Genomic DNA, 20,578 nt, shown 5'->3' with positions numbered 1-20,578 from the left:
CTACAGAAATATGATGTTTTTTCCATAACCAGATGAAGAACATCATTTTATAATATAATAATCTTAAATACGTAACCCCGAACTTAGATCTTCTTTAATAATTTGTCAGTAATTTCTCAAGGGTTAAATACAGCTAATTATGAGTAATCCATTTCTTTGAAATAAAACCCTAATCGCGGACATGCCCCGCCTCGCCTTCCTCTGACGGGTGTGTAGCTTTTCGGTCTCTATGAGCGTCAACATTTTCCCGGCTTGCATTGGGTGCTGCTACAATCGTTGGCCACGTAAACGGGGCCACGTCGCGCATTACTCGCCATTTTCACATCGAGAAATAGGAATTTTAGTCGTACAGACCCGCTTGTTTGGTTGTTAAACGGCTTGTAACGGAGGTTGGCAAGACATATCTGAATTGACTGAAATTGTTTTTTGCTTTAGAGAAGATACTTTTGCCTGCATCCTGCAGAAACATGAACATATTCAGACTCACCGGCGATCTTTCCCACCTAGCAGCCATCATCATCCTGCTGCTAAAAATATGGAAAACCAGGTCCTGTGCCGGTGAGTAAATATCCTTTTTACCGTGCAACTTACAAACCACGCCACGTCTTTCTTAGTTTTGAGCCTTATTAATAGAGATGCATGAAACGTGGTGGCTAACTAACTAGTCAACATAAAGTGGATACTAGCCAACTAGCTAAATAGCTAACCGGCTGGACTGCTTCTGTCTAGTACGCTGGTCTCTTAGCTGTAGCATAGCATTTCTGCATCCAACACGGCCTAACGTAACCTAGCTTTTAAGTAGGAATACAGTTCATACTAGCCTAGTATGCAGGCTGTACAGATATGTCGCTTTCATTAATGCATTACATTCAAATGCGTGTGTGCAAATCTATAGTGTGTGATCATGAATGTAATAAGTAATTGAGTTAATTCGCACTGGCCTACGCAGTTGTTGGCTAGTAGTAACACACGTTAGCCGACCAGTCTCGAGCCCTGTGAAGTCCCCATTCATTTCAGCTTGCTGTCAATGCACTAGCTCACGTCAATCAGGGGCACCGGCGAGGGAAGCAACCGGGCGAATGGTCAGCTAAACCCGTTTAGTGTGTGGTATGTCATTGCTCATCATCTCCGTTGTGGCGGAAAACTGTGAGCTTAACTTTATCAATTCATCCGACTGCACGACGACTGGCCTGAATTGACCTAGGAGTGACGTGGCAAGTCGCTAGCTAGTAATGTTAGCAATATCTATCAGGGGAAATGTAACTAGAATAGTCAAAATGCTAAGACCGCACTAGTTGTTACAGCAAGCAAGCTACAGACAGGAACATGCTTCTCCGATTGTCAGGAAGTGGTTGACTGTCGCTAACTGTATGTGGATAAATGGTTACTTTGTGTTGTCCTGTACATCCCTGCAATAGTACCAATGATTGCACTAGTAAATGTAAAAGCCCCTGCATCACGGAGACGTTATGTCATATTATGATAGCATATCAAAGTTTCATCCTGCTACATAGTTTACTTAAACATAAAACAACCAAACAGAAGTGCATCCTCACCATGACAGCTTGAATAATAATTGTAACATCTATGGAGAGAAGCCATTGAGATTCTATCAACCAGGAGTCAGGGGGAAAGGAAACATTAATTTTTGGGCCCTTCAGATACATCACCTACCTGGATGTGAACTCATTGTGTATTGACTGGTAGAACAATCTTCAATTGCAGTCATTTCACTGGACAGATGAACTTTCTTTCACATGCTCTCTCTCTTGATTGTGTGGACAGACTTATCTCTCTGTCTAAACAGTGTGTGTGAACTGTTGGACAGATTGTCTCTTGGTGGACAGGTATACTGTGCTTACTTACTGACACTCTGTGTTGTTCCAGGCATCTCTGGAAAAAGCCAGATCCTGTTTTCCCTGGTCTTCACCACGCGCTACCTGGACCTCCTCACCTCCTTCATATCGCTCTACAACACTACCATGAAGGTAGGAGACACACGTGTAAAAGATCACATACATGCACAGACCGCCACACCTTTGTGTGCCAAAGAAACATATCCTACTTGGATAGCCTTAGTGTGCCATCCAGCCATGAATCCAACAGTGTCTGCTGTCACTGCATTGTTGAGCCTCCCCCTGCATGTCAAGTTCCTCAACACATCTCATAACCCACACCTTATGCACACAATGTTAAGTATAGTACAATACTTCAGCAAAAAAAAAATCAGCTGGGAATTTGGTGTTTCTAATGGTAATGAGTTTGAAAAGTGGATTGTGTTTTTTTTTTGTCGGACTGTATATGAAGGTTCTTTTAGAACAGTTAGTTAATGATGGAAACTGTTTCAGGTCATCTATATTGGCTGTGCATACGCCACTGTCTACCTGATCTACGCCAAGTTCAAGGCCACATACGACGGTAACCATGACACCTTCAGAGTGGAGTTCCTGGTGGTTCCTGTCGGAGGACTGGCCTTCCTGGTAAACCATGACTTCTCTCCACTAGAGGTAAGACACACAAAAACACACACACACACACACGCATACCTTTGTGACTTACCCATTGGTCCTCTCTCTAACCATCTTCTTCACCTCCTCTTGTCTTCTTTCCACTACTCTAGATCCTGTGGACGTTCTCCATCTACCTGGAGTCTGTGGCCATCTTGCCCCAGCTCTTCATGATCAGTAAGACCGGCGAGGCGGAGACCATCACCACCCACTACCTGTTCTTCCTGGGCCTGTACCGCGCACTCTACCTCATCAACTGGATCTGGCGTTTCTACTTCGAGGGCTTCTTTGACATGATCGCCATTGTGGCCGGGGTGGTTCAGACAATCCTCTACTGCGACTTCTTCTATCTCTACGTAACAAAAGGTCAGTTGTAGGCAAGGAGTTTTCAGCCAGGTTTGGAAGTGGAGATACAGACTTTTTTTCATTGTTTAGTGTAATGTAACTAGGGTTGAGTGCACTTTGACTTTTGACTTGGCTGACAAGACGTAGGACAGGTTGTACATGGCTGAGGTTATCTGTTCTGCGCCATGTATTGACAAGTAGATAGCGTTTTCAGCCAAAGGCAGTGTTAACTAAGTAGTCACTCAACCTCAACCATGCCAGTTCTAAAGTCCAGTGTCAGTTCAGTCGTATGCAGCCTTACCAGGAGGGCTTTAAGATTGCCTCAGTTATAGAGAAACTGTCTCTTGGCTATGCAGGAGTGCTAACATTCTCTCTCCTCTATTTCAGTTTTGAAAGGAAAGAAGCTGAGTCTGCCAGCCTAAGTGCCAAAGATCTGAGATTTGGCAGACTCGCAGGAGAGGGTGGCGGGGTAAGGTAGCAGAAGACCCTGTGCCCCCCACCCTCCCTCGCCCCCCCCTCCCCTTCCCCAGCCAGAGTAAGATGCCTGAGACAGAGAGCGAATGGGAGTGGCTCTCCGTTGGTCCTGTCTCGTCGTCTGACCAGTCAGGGGCACCAGAGCCGGCCGGCCCCCACAGCCTTCGGATTTCTGTTTGATGCATCTTGCCTTAACTTTTTTATTATTCTGTATAAAGAAAGACACAGTGAGAAAGGTTTTCTACATAAAGATGTGTACTCTATGATTTGACACATTGGCAATTAAGAGTTGAAAACATTGATTGCCTGTGATTTGGCACTGTAAAATATTGGAGCGGACTTCTTGTGGTTGGAGATTGATATTGATTGAACTGTTTGTAAAAGTATTTGCAATCTCAATAAATGTACATTGTTTTCCTGAATCTTATTGAGGGGGCATGATCTGGAGAAATCAGAGCCCTGTGCTTTTGCTGGTAAACTTTTGTTTGTTTTTTTCCAGATGGTTTTGTTCTGTTGTTTAGCCCCATGCACATTCCTGTAGATGGCCAGTTACAGCCTCTGTCATCTGACTGCTAGGTTTCCCAAAGCCTTGCTAGTCAGAGTATTTCTTTCATTTCACTAACAACCCAAACCCACTTCAGCTGGAACGTAATCTTTTACGTTTACATTAAAGACATTTGTTAAATGAAACCCCAAACTATGAGATGATTGAATATAAATACAAAAGTGCAGAACTTCTTTCACTACTGGCTTTGGGACACATAGCTGTGGCCAGTAACAAGTCATCAAAATACTAATGGAAAAGGTAGAATTCACCTGCAACTGTCAATCAAGTTTGTGTAAAACAGGTGGTGAAGTGCTCAGTGCAGTAAATTGCTTTCTTTATTCAAATTTACCACCATCTTCCCATTGGATTCCTTATGTCTGTTAGACAGGGTCTGTGATGGTGTATCACCTGTAATTATTGTCATTATCTGGTGCATCACCTGTAACTACTACTCATGGGCTCTTTCATCGAAATGAGTTGATTGGTAGTATAATGTAGGTTATGACCACGGTTGTCATCTGTTTTGGAAAATAAACTTCAAAGGACTTGACTGACTTAGGATTTTTATCATTCAATAAACAGCTGTGTCTGTAGAATTGTCTACTTGATGTGCATATTACTTAGCTCACTGACATTTTCTTGTAGATAATTGGGCTCCAGCACAATACTATGGACACTGTTGGACAGGAGTACCAGCAAACCTTTCTTGACACATCAGTCTGCCTTCATTGTCCATGCATAGAAAGCATTCCAGTAGTTTCCTTTTTTAATAAGCTTTGTTTTGCATGATGTTGCCGCCACAAATAAAGATTCGAAGGAAAACCCTTGCTCCCATGTTTGACTAACAATTATTACAACTTGATGGAAGGATAGATGGTAAAATGACGTGTGTGTAACAGTTATTGATGTTCAGATACAAAATGACGGATGTCTTTTATATATATTTTTTATAGTACTGTATGATTATGGTAACCAGAAACATGTTGGCAGTGTGATATTTCTCTGGATGATGGCACTTCTAAGAGCCTTTAGATTGTGGCCATGCTTAAATACTTCATTGCATTCCGTCCATGCAAAAGGTGTCTCCCGTGTGTGGACAGTCCGGTTTCGGTTTAGCACATCCCCTACAGTGAAGGCTGCGCACGAGAGGCCCTCTCTGTGTTTGACTGGGTTCATGTGTGATGAGATGACAGGACTGCACGTAACCTCTTTCACAGAACCAGCATGTAAACAGCCATTCCCCTGTGGGATATCCTGTATGGTCAGCTCAATGTTCGATCTAAAAACCTTATCACAATCCTGGTAGGGGCTTGAGAAGGCCCCATTAGAATCAGAATGGGCCTGAATGTAAGAATGTGAGTCACTGCAGGGGTGGGGTTTCTGGGCACTGGGGGTGTGGTGTTGTTCCATGTGTTTCCTCAGGAACATGCTGGCGCTGTAGATCATTTCACACTCCCAGCAGAGGAAGCACTTCCCCCCTGTATACCACCTCTCATGGCAATGACCTGGCACTGACAGTTTCTCGGATACTTAGAGCAGCAATGTGGAAGTTTTTTACTAGCTGAGGTCATCTTCTCTTTCATTCTCAAAATGAGCTGGATTCTGATCCATCTCCAAGTTATTTTCCTTAACTGATGTTTCCATTTGAAAGGTCCTGCTGACTAGATTTGTGACAAAAGCAGAGTCCTGTCTGTTCACAGTAGCCAGTTCACTGATATGCTGAGAATATAAAAGAGGAGAAAGTGGATCAGTAACATTAATGTTTGGTATCATCTTCTATGTCACATAACAAGGGGATGACTTACAATTCAATATTTATAATTGTCTGATTTATAAGTAAATGTTGGGATGCCAGCAAGGGCAACGGCCCTGGGCCAGGAGGTGCAGTGAAGGCAGTGTTGGACCTGAAACACAGCTATGTTAACTTCTTCAATCATCAGATCGGACAGTTTTAGTTTGGATCCAAACGAGCAATAAATAGACAAATTAGCTAACAAAACAAACTCAGATAGGCTATCTGTTTGAAAACATAACTAAAACAAAATATCCTTGTGTACTCAGACAACTTGTGTTTAATACACGTTTTTTGGTGTTGAAAATTGTAGATCATCATTAATCCGATCGGAACGTTATAAGGCGCGGAACTGTAAACACTGCTCTACATTTAAGCGGAAACATTACTAGCCGGACACTGAGTCACGAGAAGGACAACAACAACAACATATTTCTGTAACATTAGTAGAAATCTGGTACTATAAAGTCAGTTCTTTGCTATTTTTTGGTGTTTACTAGACCAACTTAGTAATAGTGGTATAGGCGTTATCTTAATTTGTCTGAAGAGTTTGCATAGCTGCCAGAGCTGGCGTTATTTATAATTTTTTAAACGGAACGATATCTAGTCACGTCGGGTCAAGATGGTGCGCAATCGCACTTGTCGTGTGCACTCCTGCCAGGTCATTTTCGGATGATACATAGCAAGCTGTGTATCTACAGTGAAAACTGAGACGCGGCACAAGAAGGAATGTTTAATTATGCTGGCGAATATCGGAAGTTGTAGAGTTGTGTGTAGCTAGTTATCTAGATGCAACGTTGACATGTCATAGGTTGATGGGCTCGTAGCCTCGAAGAACGACGATTCGAATGCTAGCTTGTTACTATAAGTTAATAACAGCAGTATTGTGACAGCTAATGTGAGCAGGTGGCCAACGTTAACCGTACTCAGTCACGACAGCACAATTTATTGTCAACGTCCACCGAATTGATATCGTAAATTAAACTAATTGACTACTACCGGCTGTAGTCAAGATGCCTGGAATGGTTGCGTTTGGGCGGCGGTGGGGGATTGCAAGTGATGATCTTGTATTTCCAGGCGCATTTGAGCTGTTTGTCAGAGTGATATGGTAGGTGATAAGCAAACTACAACACTCTTTGATTCATGATACATATACATTGCAATTATTGACTACAAATAATAGTCACCGCTCATCCAGAAGGCTATACTGATGTAGCTCTCTCCTGTGTGCTGTGACAGGTGGGTTGGGACGTTGGTCCTGTACACTATCCACAAAGACAGCTTTGCGTGTCCAGGAGGAGGGGTTCTCCACAGCTACCTGGTGGTCCTACTGGTCGTGCTTGGTCTCATCATCCTCTCATTATGTGCTATTGTTTATGTCAGTGCTCAAGGTAAACACTCTTCTATTTAAATCTTATTTAAGTTCCCCTCACCCATACTCTCTCTCTCTCACACACACACACAACATACACAACATACACACACACATTGATGAAACACATGGCTGAACCTCCACCTTACAAGGGATGTGAAATCATTTTGTCTGTGTTTCTACAGGGACAATTACTAACCCTGGGCCGCGGCGCTCCATCCCAGCACTGGTGTACCTACGAGCTCTTCTGTACCTGCCTGAGCTGGTGTGGGCGTGTCTGGGGGTCATCTGGGTGTCTGGCGACAGTCAGGGCTGCGAGCCAGCAGAGGTGGGCGCGGTCATAGCTGCTGTGGTGGCCAGGTGGGTGGAGCCCTAACCCCTTTTTCACATACCAGGGCTCGAAATCAACAGCGTCCCGTTGTTCTGGAGAATTCAGTTCACCTGTTTCCCCTTCCTTGTGCCTGCAGAAAATCATTATGTTTTCTCTTGTTGCTTGGTTGAGGTGAATGTGATTTATATAATCACGTGTTAGCTTATAGTGTACTCTATCTACCCACCTACTTTCCAAGAGCATAAGGTACATTTCTTGATGTAGGTTTGGCAATTTGCACTTAAATACAGGCTTTAAAGTATAGTTTAGTGTAGTATTGCTCAATCGTTAGTCAGTCCCTGTTTTCAGAGTCTGTAACAGCTAGTGCTAATCCGTCTAGTGTAGCCTACAGTAGTAAAATCAGGGGAAATCTGTTCCCCCTGTGTTCTCAGTGTAAAAGGCTGGTGTAAAGATGAAACTTGTTATACATAATGATCACAGTAACATACATCACCAGCATCAGTGTAGTGCTTTATAAATGTCCTGACTGTAATATACAGGGCCTCAAGTAAACATTTTATTGAAATCATTTTTCGAAATATTCTTTTCTATCTTTTGAAACCTTTTTTCACACACAGTGAAAGGAGGGGAGAGCAGAGAAGCCTAAACAGAGTAGAGTAAAGCAGAGTACAGTAGAGTACAGTAGAGTCCTCATCAAGTACTCATCAATGATGCAAACCTATTTTTGCAACAACAAAAAAACACTAATCTTTTTTCAAACCCTTTTTTAGAAAACATTTTTCAAACCATTCAAAACTTTTTGTAGAAAATATTTTTCAAATCTTTAGAAACGTTTATACTTGGGAGCCCTGTCACACACTTAAAAACCATGCCAACATTTTGTTGACCTTCCATGCAAAGACAGTTTTCATGTAAAATGATATGATGATGTCTCTAAACCCATTTAACACTTGTGACCAAACTTTGCATAATGTTGACTTCCTCTCTTTATCATGCTGACTTCCTGTCTGTCTCATCCAGTTGGATCCTGCTGCTGTCCACGGCTATAGGGGTGTTGTTTGTTTTCGACCCCCTGGGCAGCACTGGCCCAAAACCTGCCAGAGAGGAACTGCTGGGGGTGAGGGACCTGGAGAGCAGCGAAGGCTCCCAGCTCCTGTCCACTGCCCGCTCCCTGGCGGTCCGTGTGTGGGAAAGCCGGCTCCGGCTCCTATGCTGCTGTCTGCCCCAGGACGAGAGCCACCGAGCCGCCTTCTCCAGCATCGCACAGCTCGTCAGCGGGTTCTTCTCTGTAAGTGTGTCTGTGTGTACCTATGTGCGTGCATGTGTGGGTCTCTCTCTCTATATTACTGTGTTTACTGATCCGCGTGTGTATTGCAGGATACAGACCTGGTAGCCAGTGACATAGCAGCAGGCTTAGCCTTGCTGCACCAGGAGCAGGATAAGATGGAGCATTGCAGAGAACCAGAAGACGTAGTGTCCCATAGCCCCTCCTCACCCATTGTAAGTACAGGACTCACTGACTCACCTGACAGTCAGTCAGGCAGTCTCTCATGTCAGTGAGTCAGCATTCATCTATCAGTCTGTCATTAAACCTGGCATTCAGTCTGTTGGTCTCTCAACAGTCAGCCAGCCAATCAGCCAGTCAATCGGGTAGTCTCTCAAGTCAGTGATTAAGTCATTAATCTGTTAGTTGGTCATTAAATCTGGCATTCAGGCAGCCAGCCAGTCAGTTCATGTGAGTCCTCAGCTGTGTGTTTTCCCCGCCCTGCCTCACAGGCTGAGGACCTTGAGGCAGAGCTGGAGAAGGCAGTCCACTGTATGCGGTTTGCTGCTGCAGCGTACGGCTGGCCCATGTACGTCTACTCCAACCCCATGACCGGAGCCTGCAGCCTCAGCAGGGACTGGTGAGCCTGCGCTCTGTCTGCCATGTCCAGGTTAACCAGCCGAGAGGCTGAGCCCCACAGGGACTGTGCTGAGCGGGTCGTGTGTCTCTGTGTGTGTGTGTGTGTGTGTGTGTGTGTCTTAGCTGTGGGAGCCAAACTGCAGAGTATGACATCGTAGGTGGAGACAATCTGGGCTGCCATTTCTCCTCCATCCTGCTCAGCACTGGGCTGCAGTACAGAGACTTCATCCATGTCAGCTTTCACAACCAGGTAAGTTACCCACAGGATCATGTACACTCACTGACACAACACACGTGCCTATATGCCATTACTGACAATAATCAGACCTCGGTAACTACCAGGCATGTCAATTCATACTGCTTATCCGAGGCAGGCCTAACAGTGTGTTGCTCAGTGTAGTCTTGTCGTGTTTGTTCCAGATCTATGAAATTCCGTTCTTCGTGGCTCTGGACCACAAGAGGGAGGCAGTCCTGGTGGCAATCAGAGGAACATTGTCGCTCAGGGTCAGTGGCCTGTGCCCTCCTTTGACTCACCGTACAGTAACCTACCTGGTCACCTAGAACATTCGCCTTCCTGTAGCAACATATCATTACTCTACTTGTCTGTGTGTAAACCTTTCGGTTTGTCCTGTGGTGTCCATCCAGGACGTCCTGACGGACCTGTCTGCTGAGTGCGAGGACCTGCCCATCGAGGGCGTGTCAGGAACCTGCTATGCCCACAAGGTCTGGGGAGACTGCCTGCATGTCTAACACCATTAGTGTGTGTGTGTTACACTTCTTTAGCCTTAAGCAGCAGTGACATTGTGGATAAGAGAGGGTCTTCTTCCGAGTTGTGCTCTGCGTAGACAGGATATCGGACGGCTAAGATGACCAGTGCATCTGTGGTGCTGAGTTGACCTTGTCTATCTGAAAGCTAAATGGTGTGTCTTTGTTTCCAGGGCATGTCACAAGCAGCTGGCTACATCTACAAGAAACTGGTCAACGACGGTATCTTAAACCAGGCCTTCTCCATCGCTCCGGTAAGAAGCAAAGAGCTGACTTAAAAGTGTATAACTGTAACACCAGTGTAGCAGACTAACTCACCAAGAGTCTCTCTCTATTTCTGTTGCCGCCCCCCCCCCCCCCCCCCCCGCCCCATCCCAGGAGTACAAGCTAGTGATCACGGGCCACAGTCTGGGTGGGGGCACAGCGTCCCTGCTGGCCATCCTGCTGCGCAGCTCCTTCCCCAGCGTCCAGTGCTTCTCCTTCTCTCCACCAGGGGGACTCATGAGGTAAGGACCAGACCTTTCTGTCTGGCTACTGATGACAACTCTTCTGGCCGTTGAGCATCCAATAAGGACATTTGTATTTAAATATCCTCCCAGGCTGCCACCTCTACTGACTGATTTGTGATTGGTCCTGAAGTTGGACTACTTCCTCTGATATTAGTAGTACATTACTACTAATATCAGAATATCATACTACTAGTACTAATCTTTGTGCATCTATCATTATCAGTGTCTTGTCTCCTCACTCCACAGTAAGGCGCTGGCTGACTTCTCCAAACAGTTTGTTGTGTCGGTTGTTCTGGGGAAGGATTTAGTGCCCAGGTAAGAACACAGATGCATTACGGGTAGCCAGGAATTTTAACTGACTTCTCAACCCATCATCGGAATATGCTTTCTCTGTCTAGCCCTATCCACTACCTCCCTCCTCAGCTTGATGTCAGATAACTTAAATAACCCCAAATACTGTCACAAGTTTGTGTCAAGTTTCAATTCCTCTTACTCAAAGGACTGAGATGATAGCTTGGTGTTCAAGTGAGTTGGCATTGAAGTGTTGTGTGGTACGGAGTGAGAGTGGAAAGTTAAAAGTGTACTGCGATGTGCACACTGTTATAGACTCTGGAGTGATGGCACAGCTATATTTGGCCGTGCCCTGTTAAAAGAGACACTGATGAAATGAGAGCAACTCACTTTCTCTCTCCTCCGACCCTGCTCTTTCTTCTACTTGTTCTATAATCAGGTTAAGTTATCCAAACATGGAGGATCTGAAGAGGAGAATCCTCAAAATGGTTTCTAACTGCAATAAGCCCAAGGTGAGAATGCAAGTCTTGTTTGTAGAAAGCTCTTAAAGCTCTTTCCCCACGTTACTTTCCTTCTCACATTCCCCATTACTCTCTCCCTCTTTCTTGCCTTACCCCCCTCCATCTCTTTTCCTCCACCTATTCTCTCCCCCTTTTCTCCCTCCCAAACTTTCTCTCTCCCTCCCTTTAGTACCAAATTCTGTTGCAGGGTTGTTGGTACGAGCTCATTGGAGGAGTCCCTGACGACTTCCCCACTGAGATGGACAACAGGCGGGAGGAGGAGCTTAGCCAGCCCCTGCTGGGGGAGGAGTCACTGATGGTCCGCCGCTCATCGTCCTATCAGAGCTTGGCGTCAGAAGACTCACCCGTTCACACTGCTCAGCTTCCGCTCTACCTCCCCGGGCGAATCCTGCACCTCACAGAGGACGGACCATCACGCAGGTCTGTCTAGGTTTACATAGACACACACACACATTCCCATACTGTAATACAGTATATCTCTTAACAGTACAGCTATACTTCTGTTTATCTTTTTTTTTTTATTTCACCTTTTCTTTTCCTGTGCTACTTCACCTTCTCTTTCCCACACCTTTTTTCTTTCTTTCGTTCTATTGTCCTGTCTTCCTTGTCCCGATCTTCTCCACCAGATCCTGTTTCTCCCAGGTGCGTTACCGTGCAGAGTGGTCCACTGAGGCTGCGTTCCGGAGTATTTTAATCAGCCCCAGGATGATGTCAGACCACATGCCTGACCGGGTGCTTCAAGCCCTACAGAGTGTGACACGTGACAGGCCATTCTCACTCTGCCCCTCATCGCTCAGCAACAGCCATCTCAATGTCATCTGAGTTCCACTAATCAGCCTCTCTTCCAAGCCCCAGTCCTCCTTGTCCAAGTCCCAGTCCTCCTTGTCCAAGTCCCCGTCCTCCTTGTCCAAGCCCCCGTCCTCCTTGTCCAAGCCCCAGTCTTCCTTGTCCAAGCCCCAGTCCTCCTTGTCCAAGCCCCAGTCCTCCTTGTCCAAGCCCCAGTCCTCCTTGTCCAAGCCCCAGTCCTCCTTGTCCAAGCCCCAGTCCTCCTTGTCCAAGCCCCAGTCCTCCTTGTCCAAGCCCCAGTCCTCCTTGTCCAAGCCCCAGTCCTCCTTGTCCAAGCCCCAGTCCTCCTTGTCCAAGCCCCAGTCCTCCTTGTCCAAGCCCCAGTCCTCCTTGTCCAAGCCCCAGTCCTCCTTGTCCAAGCCCCAGTCCTCCTTGTCCAAGCCCCAGTCCTCTTTGTCCAAGCCCCAGTCCTCCTTGTCCAAGCCCCAGTTGCTCTTCTCAAGCTCCTGCTGTGTCCTGCTCCTTTCTCCAGTCATAGCCCACTGTCTCCAAGGGCCTGTCCCCTATCCTACACAAAATTTATCAGAATGTACAGAACTCTTTCCCCAAAGGACTTGGAAAGAGATTCACAATTACTTACTTTCTGCATTATTATGCATTTTTTTCATGATCTCATTGCCATTTTTATTGCTTATTTATCTGATTTTGAGAGTACTGTGTCATTTTCAAAAACTGTGCTTTGTGTACAAAGTTAGGTAACTTTAAATGTGTACTTGATACTCATTTGATCTGAGGATTGGGGTGGTTGTTAACAATCTTACCCAGAGGCTGCAGTCATCCTCTGCATCATGTGGGTGTTCATGTGTTAAAAAAGTGATGTGTTTGTTTGGTAACTGTAAGTTTGTCTGGTTGTTTGTGTTGAATGTCTGAGACTTTGAACATCAGGGTAAATAGTGCCTATGCATCACGGAACAACAATGCCTGAAAGGAAAATTACTTGGAGATTAAATGGAAATGTAGTTTTTTTGCACTTTAAATATGCAGCAAGTGTAGAGCATGATTCTTATACTACTTTTGATTGATGTGAGAGCATTGTTTTCATGGAAATTAAGTAGATTAATTTATAAACCATTTATTTCTGGTAACTTGTTTACGCTTCACATACAGTACATGTCATTATATTTTCTGGTCATTTAACACGAATGGGGAAAACACTCTGAAACTCTTGATGATTAGGGTTTAATTTTCACACCCTGAATTGTGTATTATTCATTGTGGGGCCTTCAAACAAATGAAAAAATGACCTGGAACATCGTGAGACCTGGGTTTCTTTTACTTCGGCTATTCTTTGTTTAAATATCAATACTTTCTTTAAACTTCACCTACCAACCTGTTGAATTAAAACGAAAGCACACAGAAGAAGCAGTAGCCTACACACATAAATACCACAAATAAAGAACAAGTGGCTTTAACATCGAACAGAAACAGGTAGGCGGTTATTCTTACACGGGGAAGTAAAATGTTATATGTATTATAAAACCAAAGGATTATTTACTGTTTCTCTCATCAGTCCCTCCCAGCCCTCTTTTAGCGCGTGACGTCAACATGACAGCCCAGTCAACAACAGAGCTCATCTGTTGGGAAGTCGGTGGAACAAGACAACTGGAGAGACTTTTCTACTCTGCTAGCTTGCCAGTTTTGCTAGCCCTTTACAGTATAAGCCGTCCATAGGGGGAAAAGGGAACCCAACTTTCCAATTAGTGTTTTTTTTGTTTTGTTGTTTCGCTTTTCCTCAATGGTCAACTAATGGGTAGTTCAACTATATATTTAGGACATTATTTGGTCTCGCTCCACAACACTAGCGGAGGCAGATTTTGAAAAGGTTGCGGCTAGCTCGCGAGCTAGCACTGGAGGTGAGAAAATGGAGCTGGACGACGGAGTTCTCTACCAGGATGACCCGGGCACGGCGGCTATGATGTCCGAACGGGTGTCGGGTCTGGCGAGCTCCATTTACCGGGAGTTTGAAAGGCTGATCGGAAAATATGACGAGGACGTAGTGAAAGAACTCATGCCACTTGTGGTCGCCGTGTTAGAGAACCTGGACTCGGTGTTTGCTGTGAACCAAGAGCACGAAGTCGAACTGGAGCTCCTGAAAGAGGACAACGAGCAACTTATTACCCAGTATGAACGGGAAAAAGCCCTTAGGAAGCATGCAGAAGAGGTAGGTTTTCTTCCCTGCTGTCAAAGACGGACAGGATAGACCGAGTCTGTTATATTAACCTTTCTACAGTGATTATGATGGGTTGAGGAAAGCTAGCTAACTGTTACAACTACGCTGGCTAGGCCAATCGAGTTAGCAACTTGACAGTTGTGCAGTAGTTCGCTGCAAGCGCAAGTCATTTTCTTCCTCGGGCACATTCTGAACTGGAGTAGCTAGCTTGGTTGTTCCGGCCATGTGGAACAACTTTTGTGCTGAGAAAACTGCTAACTTGGCAGGTTGCTTGCTTGAATTTGTTACCAGCCAAGCACCAGCTGTCTTCACTGTGATTGACAGGACCCAAACTATGGTGCTCGCTGTAATATTGTCTTGCCTTGCATGTTTTCTACGTGCATTAAACAGTATCAGTCCTTATGCAGCATACATTAGTGTTTGCTTATTTGCATTATTTCATGGTTCCCAAGGTTAATGGAAAAATAATTTGAAGTAAGGCAACTTATCAGGAATACGTCTGTACTATAATACTGCGTTCACTGCAATGCAGTGACCATATCTCAGCTCGTGCACAGACTGTCAGTGTTTTGTGATGTTCTACTGATGGTGGGAAATGTGTGTGTGTGTGTGGTAGCATGTTCTGTGCTGGCATCGCCAATGCTATAACCTTTCAGTTGTTATGTGAATGTGGAATGACAAGCATAACTGGAACAGGTCTTTGAGGTTCATCAATGATTCATAAAAGGTTCATAAAGACGGTATAACAATTCAAGGTTATCTTTACAGTGTTGTCACACGTCCTGTTGTGCAAATCACTCACTCAGTAGTATTGGTCTTTTCTCTCAGTTTGTCAATTTTTCAAGGCTAGGTCTGAAACAAGAATGGCAGACTGGGGTCTATAGTGAGGCTGGCAGACTGGGGTCTATAGTGAGGCTGACAGGCTGGGGTCTATAGTGAGGCTGACAGTCTGGGGTCTGTAGTGAGGCTGGCAGGCTGGGGTCTATAGTGAGGCTGGCAGGCTGGGGTCTGTAGTGAGGCTGGCAGGCTGGGGTCTATAGTGAGGCTGGCAGGCTGGGGTCTGTAGTGAGGGTGGCAGGCTGGGGTCTATAGTGAGGCTGGAAGGCTGGGGTCTAAAGTGAGGCTGGCAGGCTGGGGTCTGTAGTGAGGCTGACAGGCTGGGGTCTGTAGTGAGGCTGGCAGGCTAGGGTCTGTAGTGAGGCTGGCAGGCTGGGGTCTATAGTGAGGCTGGCAGGCTGGGGTCTGTAGTGAGGCTGGCAGGCTGGGGTCTGCAGTGAGACTGGCAGGCTGGGGTCTGTAGTGAGGCTGACAGGCTGGGGTCTGAAGCGAGACTGGCAGGCTGGGGTCTATAGTGAGGCTGGCAGGCTGGGGTCTGCAGTGAGACTGGCAGGCTGGGGTCTGTAGTGAGGCTGGCAGGCTGGGGTCTGAAGCGAGGCTGACAGGCTGGGGTCTGAAGCGAGGCTGACAGGCTGGGGTCTGTAGTGAGGCTGACAGGCTGGGGTCTATAGTGAGGCTGACAGGCTGGGGTCTGTAGTGAGGCTGACAGACAGGATACTCACTAGTGTCAACCACAAGTTAACCTTGGCTTAGACCATAGCTACCCTCGCTTAGTGTATTAGTGATGTACCCTACTGCTGTGCTTATGTGATTGGTTTGTTAACTGTGTTAACATTGCCCTCTAACCTCCCATGTGTTGACATGCTAATGGTGTTTATGCTGTAGCTGAGATGTCAGTAGTGTGTGACTACTGGGTTGAAGAAGGGCCCCATGACTCACGCCTACAGGGCAAACACGCGCGCACACACACACACAGTTTGACCTCAAGCATACTCCATGATTGGGTGCCTGACTGGGGCATGACAGCTTTATGTCTATTGTTTGGTCTTTGACCCCATTTTCCACTGTAGAAAAGTAGAGTAGAGCCAAGGAATTGAACTTGAGATTAATACGAGCCTATATACCATAGTAAACAAGTGTAAAATGGTGAATGTTGGTGTTTGGGCCAAGTAAGTCAGCCCTCTGTGCGCTCTCCCAGTCTACCCAGCCCTCTGTCCACCCTCCCAGTCTACCCAGCCCTCTGTCCACCCTCCCAGTCTACCCAGCCCTCTGTCCACCCTCCCAGTCTACCCAGCCCTCTGTCCACCCTCCCAGTCTACCCAGCCCTCTGTCCACCCTTCCAGTCTACCCAGCCCTCTGTCCACCCTCCCAGTCTACCCAGCCCTCTGTCCACCCTTCCAGTCTACCTTGCCCTCTGTCCACCCTCCCAGTCACAACCCTGTCACTCTGTCTATCCTCCCAGTCTCAACCCTCCCAGTCTCAACCCTCCCAGTCTCAACCCTGTCACTCTGTCTGCCCTCCCAGTCTACTCAGCCCTCTGTCCCTGATCCCTGGTGGTCTTGGCCGGAGGAAGAAGGAAGGGCCAGGCAGGAAATTCCTGGAAAATGCTTGACTACTTCCTGAGTTCCTTTCTACTGCCAGAGTTACTACACAACCAGATGTTGTCACAGAGCATTGATGTCATAGTCCCAACAGGACTACATGTAGTCTCAGAACCGAGCTCAGTCTGAGAGAGTCTGGGTGAGGCCTGTCTGGGATGGAAGAGATGTGGATGTGATGGGAGATGTAACGTTCCAGCCCACTCCCACTTAAGCATAGTGTTCGACCTTAAGGTCTGATCATCCTTATCCTGTTTCATTCTGCTACATCCTTGGTGCCCTCCTTTCTGATTGGTTGGAAATGGCCAAATTGTGGTGTACATTCAAATAATTGGTGATGACAGACAGCGGCCCAGTTTTATATCTGGAATCCATCCACAGACTTCTCTCGCATCTGTATGTGAGGGAATCTAACCCTGGACACACACACACGCACACATACTCACACACACACTGATTCTGCCTAGACAGTTGTTTCTCTCCAGTGTTTCCGGTAGTAGAATCCTGCAGCTTGTCTCTCCCTGTGTCCCCAGTTTTAACCAGGCTAGACTCTGGACACACACTCTGGCCAGTTGATAAAGCTCACTGTCAATTGAATGAGTGCTGATACAGTGGAAGGCTGTGTGTTTTGTTGGGGTGGGGGGGTGGGGGGGTGGACAAAGGGAGCATTATGAATGTTTAGAAGTGGAGAGAGAAGCTGAGGAGGGGAAAAGAGGACTGGAGGAACAGTCTTTCTCTGGAGCACTGTCATATGAACATCCTCCCCTGGGTCATATGACCAGCTGCAGGGTGTGTGTGTGTGCATGTGGGAGGTGTGTGTGTGTGTGTGTTAGCACTCCTTTCACACCACAAACCAGGTATTTCCCTGTGTACTCACCCAGATTTCTCCACATTTAACACATTCATCATCACACAAGTTGAGTGGATGGAGAACTTGGCCAGAAGTGATCATTGTGACCCTTCAGTGCGCTGGTGCAGTGACGCAGGCTGAGAGAACAGGAGGTCTGTTCCTGCTAGGCCTCAGGGATGGCAGGAGCCTCAGGTGATTATCTGGCCCAGCAGATGACTCCTGATCCCTGCCGATAGGCCAACCTGAACAGGCACTGAAATGTGATCGGGAGGTCTGATTCTGTTCCTCAAAGAATTTGGCGGAGTCAACCCTTCATGTCAGGCTGATCTCATCCTTGAATTAGATCCTCTGAATAGTACACACACACACACACACACACACACACACACACACACACACACACACTCTCACTCTCACAAAGGCTGGACTGAGCGTCAGTGTGTGTGTGAGCCAGGAGGCTGGTGCTGTGCACCTGTTGTGTAGAGTGGCTGTTTAACAGACACAAAGGAGCTAAAGACAGATGAGACAAGTCCCTTTCCACTGCTGTTAACTTCCCCTTTGACACACACATGCGTGCCTTTTACTCACACACACCCACACCCACCATGTACTGACACCGCCCACCCCCCCAAACACACACACAAACACACACACGTATACACCATTTGGCCCTCTCAACAGTGTCAGACATGAGTAGACTAAGCAGGTAGGGTGGGCATCGTTAGATAGCTCTTTTATACTTCTGTTTAGCATGCAGTTGTGATAGTCTCTCTCCCCTCCTCCTTCTCTGCAGAGGTATATAGTGTTTGAGGACTCCCAGGAAGGTGAGAGGAAGGACCTCCAGAGTCGAGTGCTGGGGCTGGAGTCACACACACGGCAGTTAGAGCTCAAGACCAAGAACTATGCCGACCAGAGTGAGTAACCACACACACACACAGCACCCCGTAGCATTGTGTATGTGCAGGTCTTGTGACTGTGTTTCTGATCAGCTTGAAGACTGCAGGACTCTCCCCAACGGCCTTAATGAATAAAGACCATGACTGTCAAACCCCCCCCCCCTCTCTCTTTTCATCCCCTCCTCCCTCTCTCCATCTGCCAACACGTTCATCCTGCTCAACATGCAGTCCCTGTAACAGAACAGAGGACTTTTTCCTGGTTCTATAAATTGAACTCAGATCGTCACGTAGATTATACTGTGATGTGGTTTTTGGTGTGTGTCTTGTGTCAGTTGATATAGGCCTACCTCAGCAGTCTGCTGTGTAGGAGGCATGTTGTTTACCGGGGGGTGTGTGTATGTGTGTGTGGGGGGGGGGGTTATATAAATAAGCATGTGCATGTCACAAGTCCTAAGTAGCATGTTAACATAATGAAAGCACATGAGATTACAGTGGTGCTGGTGTGGATACATGCTAGCAAAACACACACACACATGAATCAAATGCTAGGAGACTTTCATTGAGTCTAACAGGCGACCACATTTGTTCTAAAAGTGCTTTTAAATAAATTTTAGAAAGGCGCTGATTTAATTTTCCGCTGTTGGAGAAGATAAAGGGAAACCAAACCCCAGTTAGTAAACAAACACACGTTCACACTCGGGTCACTTCCTTGTACAGCCAGCTGTGTGTCTGATGACAAGTTATTTTAATCAGTTTCTCTTTCTCTGTGTGACTGAGGTTAGGGAGGGGAAACAAATGACTAAAAATGACTACATGTAAATGTGAGTGTAACTGTTAAAGAGTTGTGAGAATCACACGCACACGCTCACACACACACAACTACATATTATTCACCCTGAATGATGTAACCACTCTCTCAGAAAGGCTGCTTTAACAGTTGGGGAACCAGTTTGAAGAAAAAGCTTCAAACCAGTCTTTTAAGTGGCTTTCCTCCAGGCCTTAAAGCCTGCTGATTAGGGCAGGATTATGGCCCCAGTCCCTGACCTAATGCAGTGGTATACTGAGGACACCCTGTGGCAGGAAGTAGACATTACACCTTTTTTGTCTTAGCAGTTTGTATGCAGTATCTGAAAAGTACAAGCTTGTCACAGGGCAATAAAAGCCAAGGTTTGAGTAGCACAGTTCACTGGAAGTGATTTCCATGAATACAACTTATAGTGGGGTTGACCAAATGACATGGGACTGCCTCACTGTTGATCATAGACTGTAGCTTACTGTGACTCTCACCAATATCTGCAACCATCTATCATGTGTCATATGTAAAACTCTGTTCACACGTGAGTTCCTCCCTGTGTCTGTCAGTCATCAGGCTGGACGAGCGCGAGGCCGAACTGAAGAAGGAGTATAATGCTCTTCATCAGAGACACACAGAGGTAAGCAGGAACACGGGAGGTCATGTGATACACATTCTAGTATTGCAGCGGGACAAGGTGTGTTGTCCATGCCGTATCAGACGACGTCGATGACAATTGTCGGAAGTGACTGATCGCATAACAGAGAGAAAAAAAAAGTCGACCCCCCCCCCCTCTTGTGTGTTTGTGGTATATTCCATCAAGATGATCCACAGTTACATGGAACACCTGGAGAGAGCCAAACACCAGCACACCACTGCCCTGGAGGCCTCAGACTCCGGCCAGATGAGCAGATCACGGTGAGACACACACAAAGCTGTTTCTGGAGAGTTGTGCTGGAGAGGTAGCCTGGCTGCCAGCCCAACCTATCCCCGCCAACAAAAAAAATGTGATCAGGAAGTTGGGTCTTGGGTGGCTCGTTTGGGGAAAAACGATGTCCGAACAGGAGCTGTTCGGACCAATGAAGTTGTCAGGGTGGGCTTTATACGATGATGGACAGATGATCAACAGTAACGTAATCAACCACGTCACCAAAGAGCGCTTTGGTTGAATTTGTTTTCAACAAACAACATTACATTGCTCTGATTGGTTGTAGGTCTATCCAATTGAGCG

General features: G+C 46.4%; 3 protein-coding genes across 3 annotated transcripts in view; all 3 read left to right on the top strand.

Annotated features, from left to right (window-relative positions):
- Positions 1–245: 245 nt before the first annotated feature.
- On the top strand, positions 246–4,700 carry kdelr2b (KDEL endoplasmic reticulum protein retention receptor 2b). The gene is made up of 5 exons (XM_084670924.1): positions 246–558; positions 1,888–1,988; positions 2,349–2,507; positions 2,621–2,873; positions 3,240–4,700. Exons 1-5 carry the CDS (start codon positions 468–470, stop codon positions 3,272–3,274), a joined length of 639 nt encoding a protein of 212 aa, XP_084527050.1. The 5' UTR covers positions 246–467; the 3' UTR covers positions 3,275–4,700.
- Positions 4,701–6,066: 1,366 nt separating this feature from the next.
- Positions 6,067–13,453, top strand: daglb (diacylglycerol lipase, beta). Its single transcript, XM_084671058.1, has 15 exons — positions 6,067–6,773; positions 6,905–7,056; positions 7,223–7,397; positions 8,389–8,656; positions 8,746–8,868; positions 9,145–9,272; positions 9,395–9,521; positions 9,692–9,775; positions 9,917–9,994; positions 10,210–10,290; positions 10,415–10,542; positions 10,792–10,860; positions 11,276–11,348; positions 11,527–11,777; positions 11,984–13,453. Exons 1-15 carry the CDS (start codon positions 6,679–6,681, stop codon positions 12,177–12,179), a joined length of 2,028 nt encoding a protein of 675 aa, XP_084527184.1. The 5' UTR covers positions 6,067–6,678; the 3' UTR covers positions 12,180–13,453.
- Positions 13,454–13,593: 140 nt separating this feature from the next.
- LOC146259825 (C-Jun-amino-terminal kinase-interacting protein 4-like) overlaps positions 13,594–20,578 on the top strand; it is a 27,483-nt gene continuing 20,498 nt past the window's right edge. Inside the window, 4 exon segments of the mRNA XM_084671057.1 lie at positions 13,594–14,364; positions 18,452–18,572; positions 19,917–19,987; positions 20,171–20,265. Of these exon segments, the coding sequence (XP_084527183.1) occupies positions 14,065–14,364; positions 18,452–18,572; positions 19,917–19,987; positions 20,171–20,265 (587 nt within the window). The 5' untranslated portion in view covers positions 13,594–14,064.

The sequence above is a fragment of the Hypomesus nipponensis genome, chromosome 13, assembly GCF_054491055.1.
Source record: "Hypomesus nipponensis isolate SF chromosome 13, ASM5449105v1, whole genome shotgun sequence".
NCBI lineage: Eukaryota > Metazoa > Chordata > Actinopteri > Osmeriformes > Osmeridae > Hypomesus > Hypomesus nipponensis.
The sequence above is the reverse complement of the archived record's forward strand: the minus strand, read 5'-3'. Positions and strand labels throughout refer to the sequence as shown.

What these genes read in the sequence shown, in the direction of transcription:
- kdelr2b (XM_084670924.1), top strand. Translation starts at nt 468, where the DNA reads ATGAACATATTCAGACTCACCGGCGATCTTTCCCACCTAGCAGCCATC. An exon ending in ATGACTTCTCTCCACTAGAG is followed by an intron (nt 2,508 to 2,620) that starts GTAAGACACACA and finishes CCACTACTCTAG; the next exon opens with ATCCTGTGGACGTTCTCCAT. An exon ending in CTATCTCTACGTAACAAAAG is followed by an intron (nt 2,874 to 3,239) that starts GTCAGTTGTAGG and finishes CCTCTATTTCAG; the next exon opens with TTTTGAAAGGAAAGAAGCTG.
- daglb (XM_084671058.1), top strand. Translation starts at nt 6,679, where the DNA reads ATGCCTGGAATGGTTGCGTTTGGGCGGCGGTGGGGGATTGCAAGTGAT. An exon ending in CTGTTTGTCAGAGTGATATG is followed by an intron (nt 6,774 to 6,904) that starts GTAGGTGATAAG and finishes GTGCTGTGACAG; the next exon opens with GTGGGTTGGGACGTTGGTCC. An exon ending in TGTTTATGTCAGTGCTCAAG is followed by an intron (nt 7,057 to 7,222) that starts GTAAACACTCTT and finishes GTGTTTCTACAG; the next exon opens with GGACAATTACTAACCCTGGG.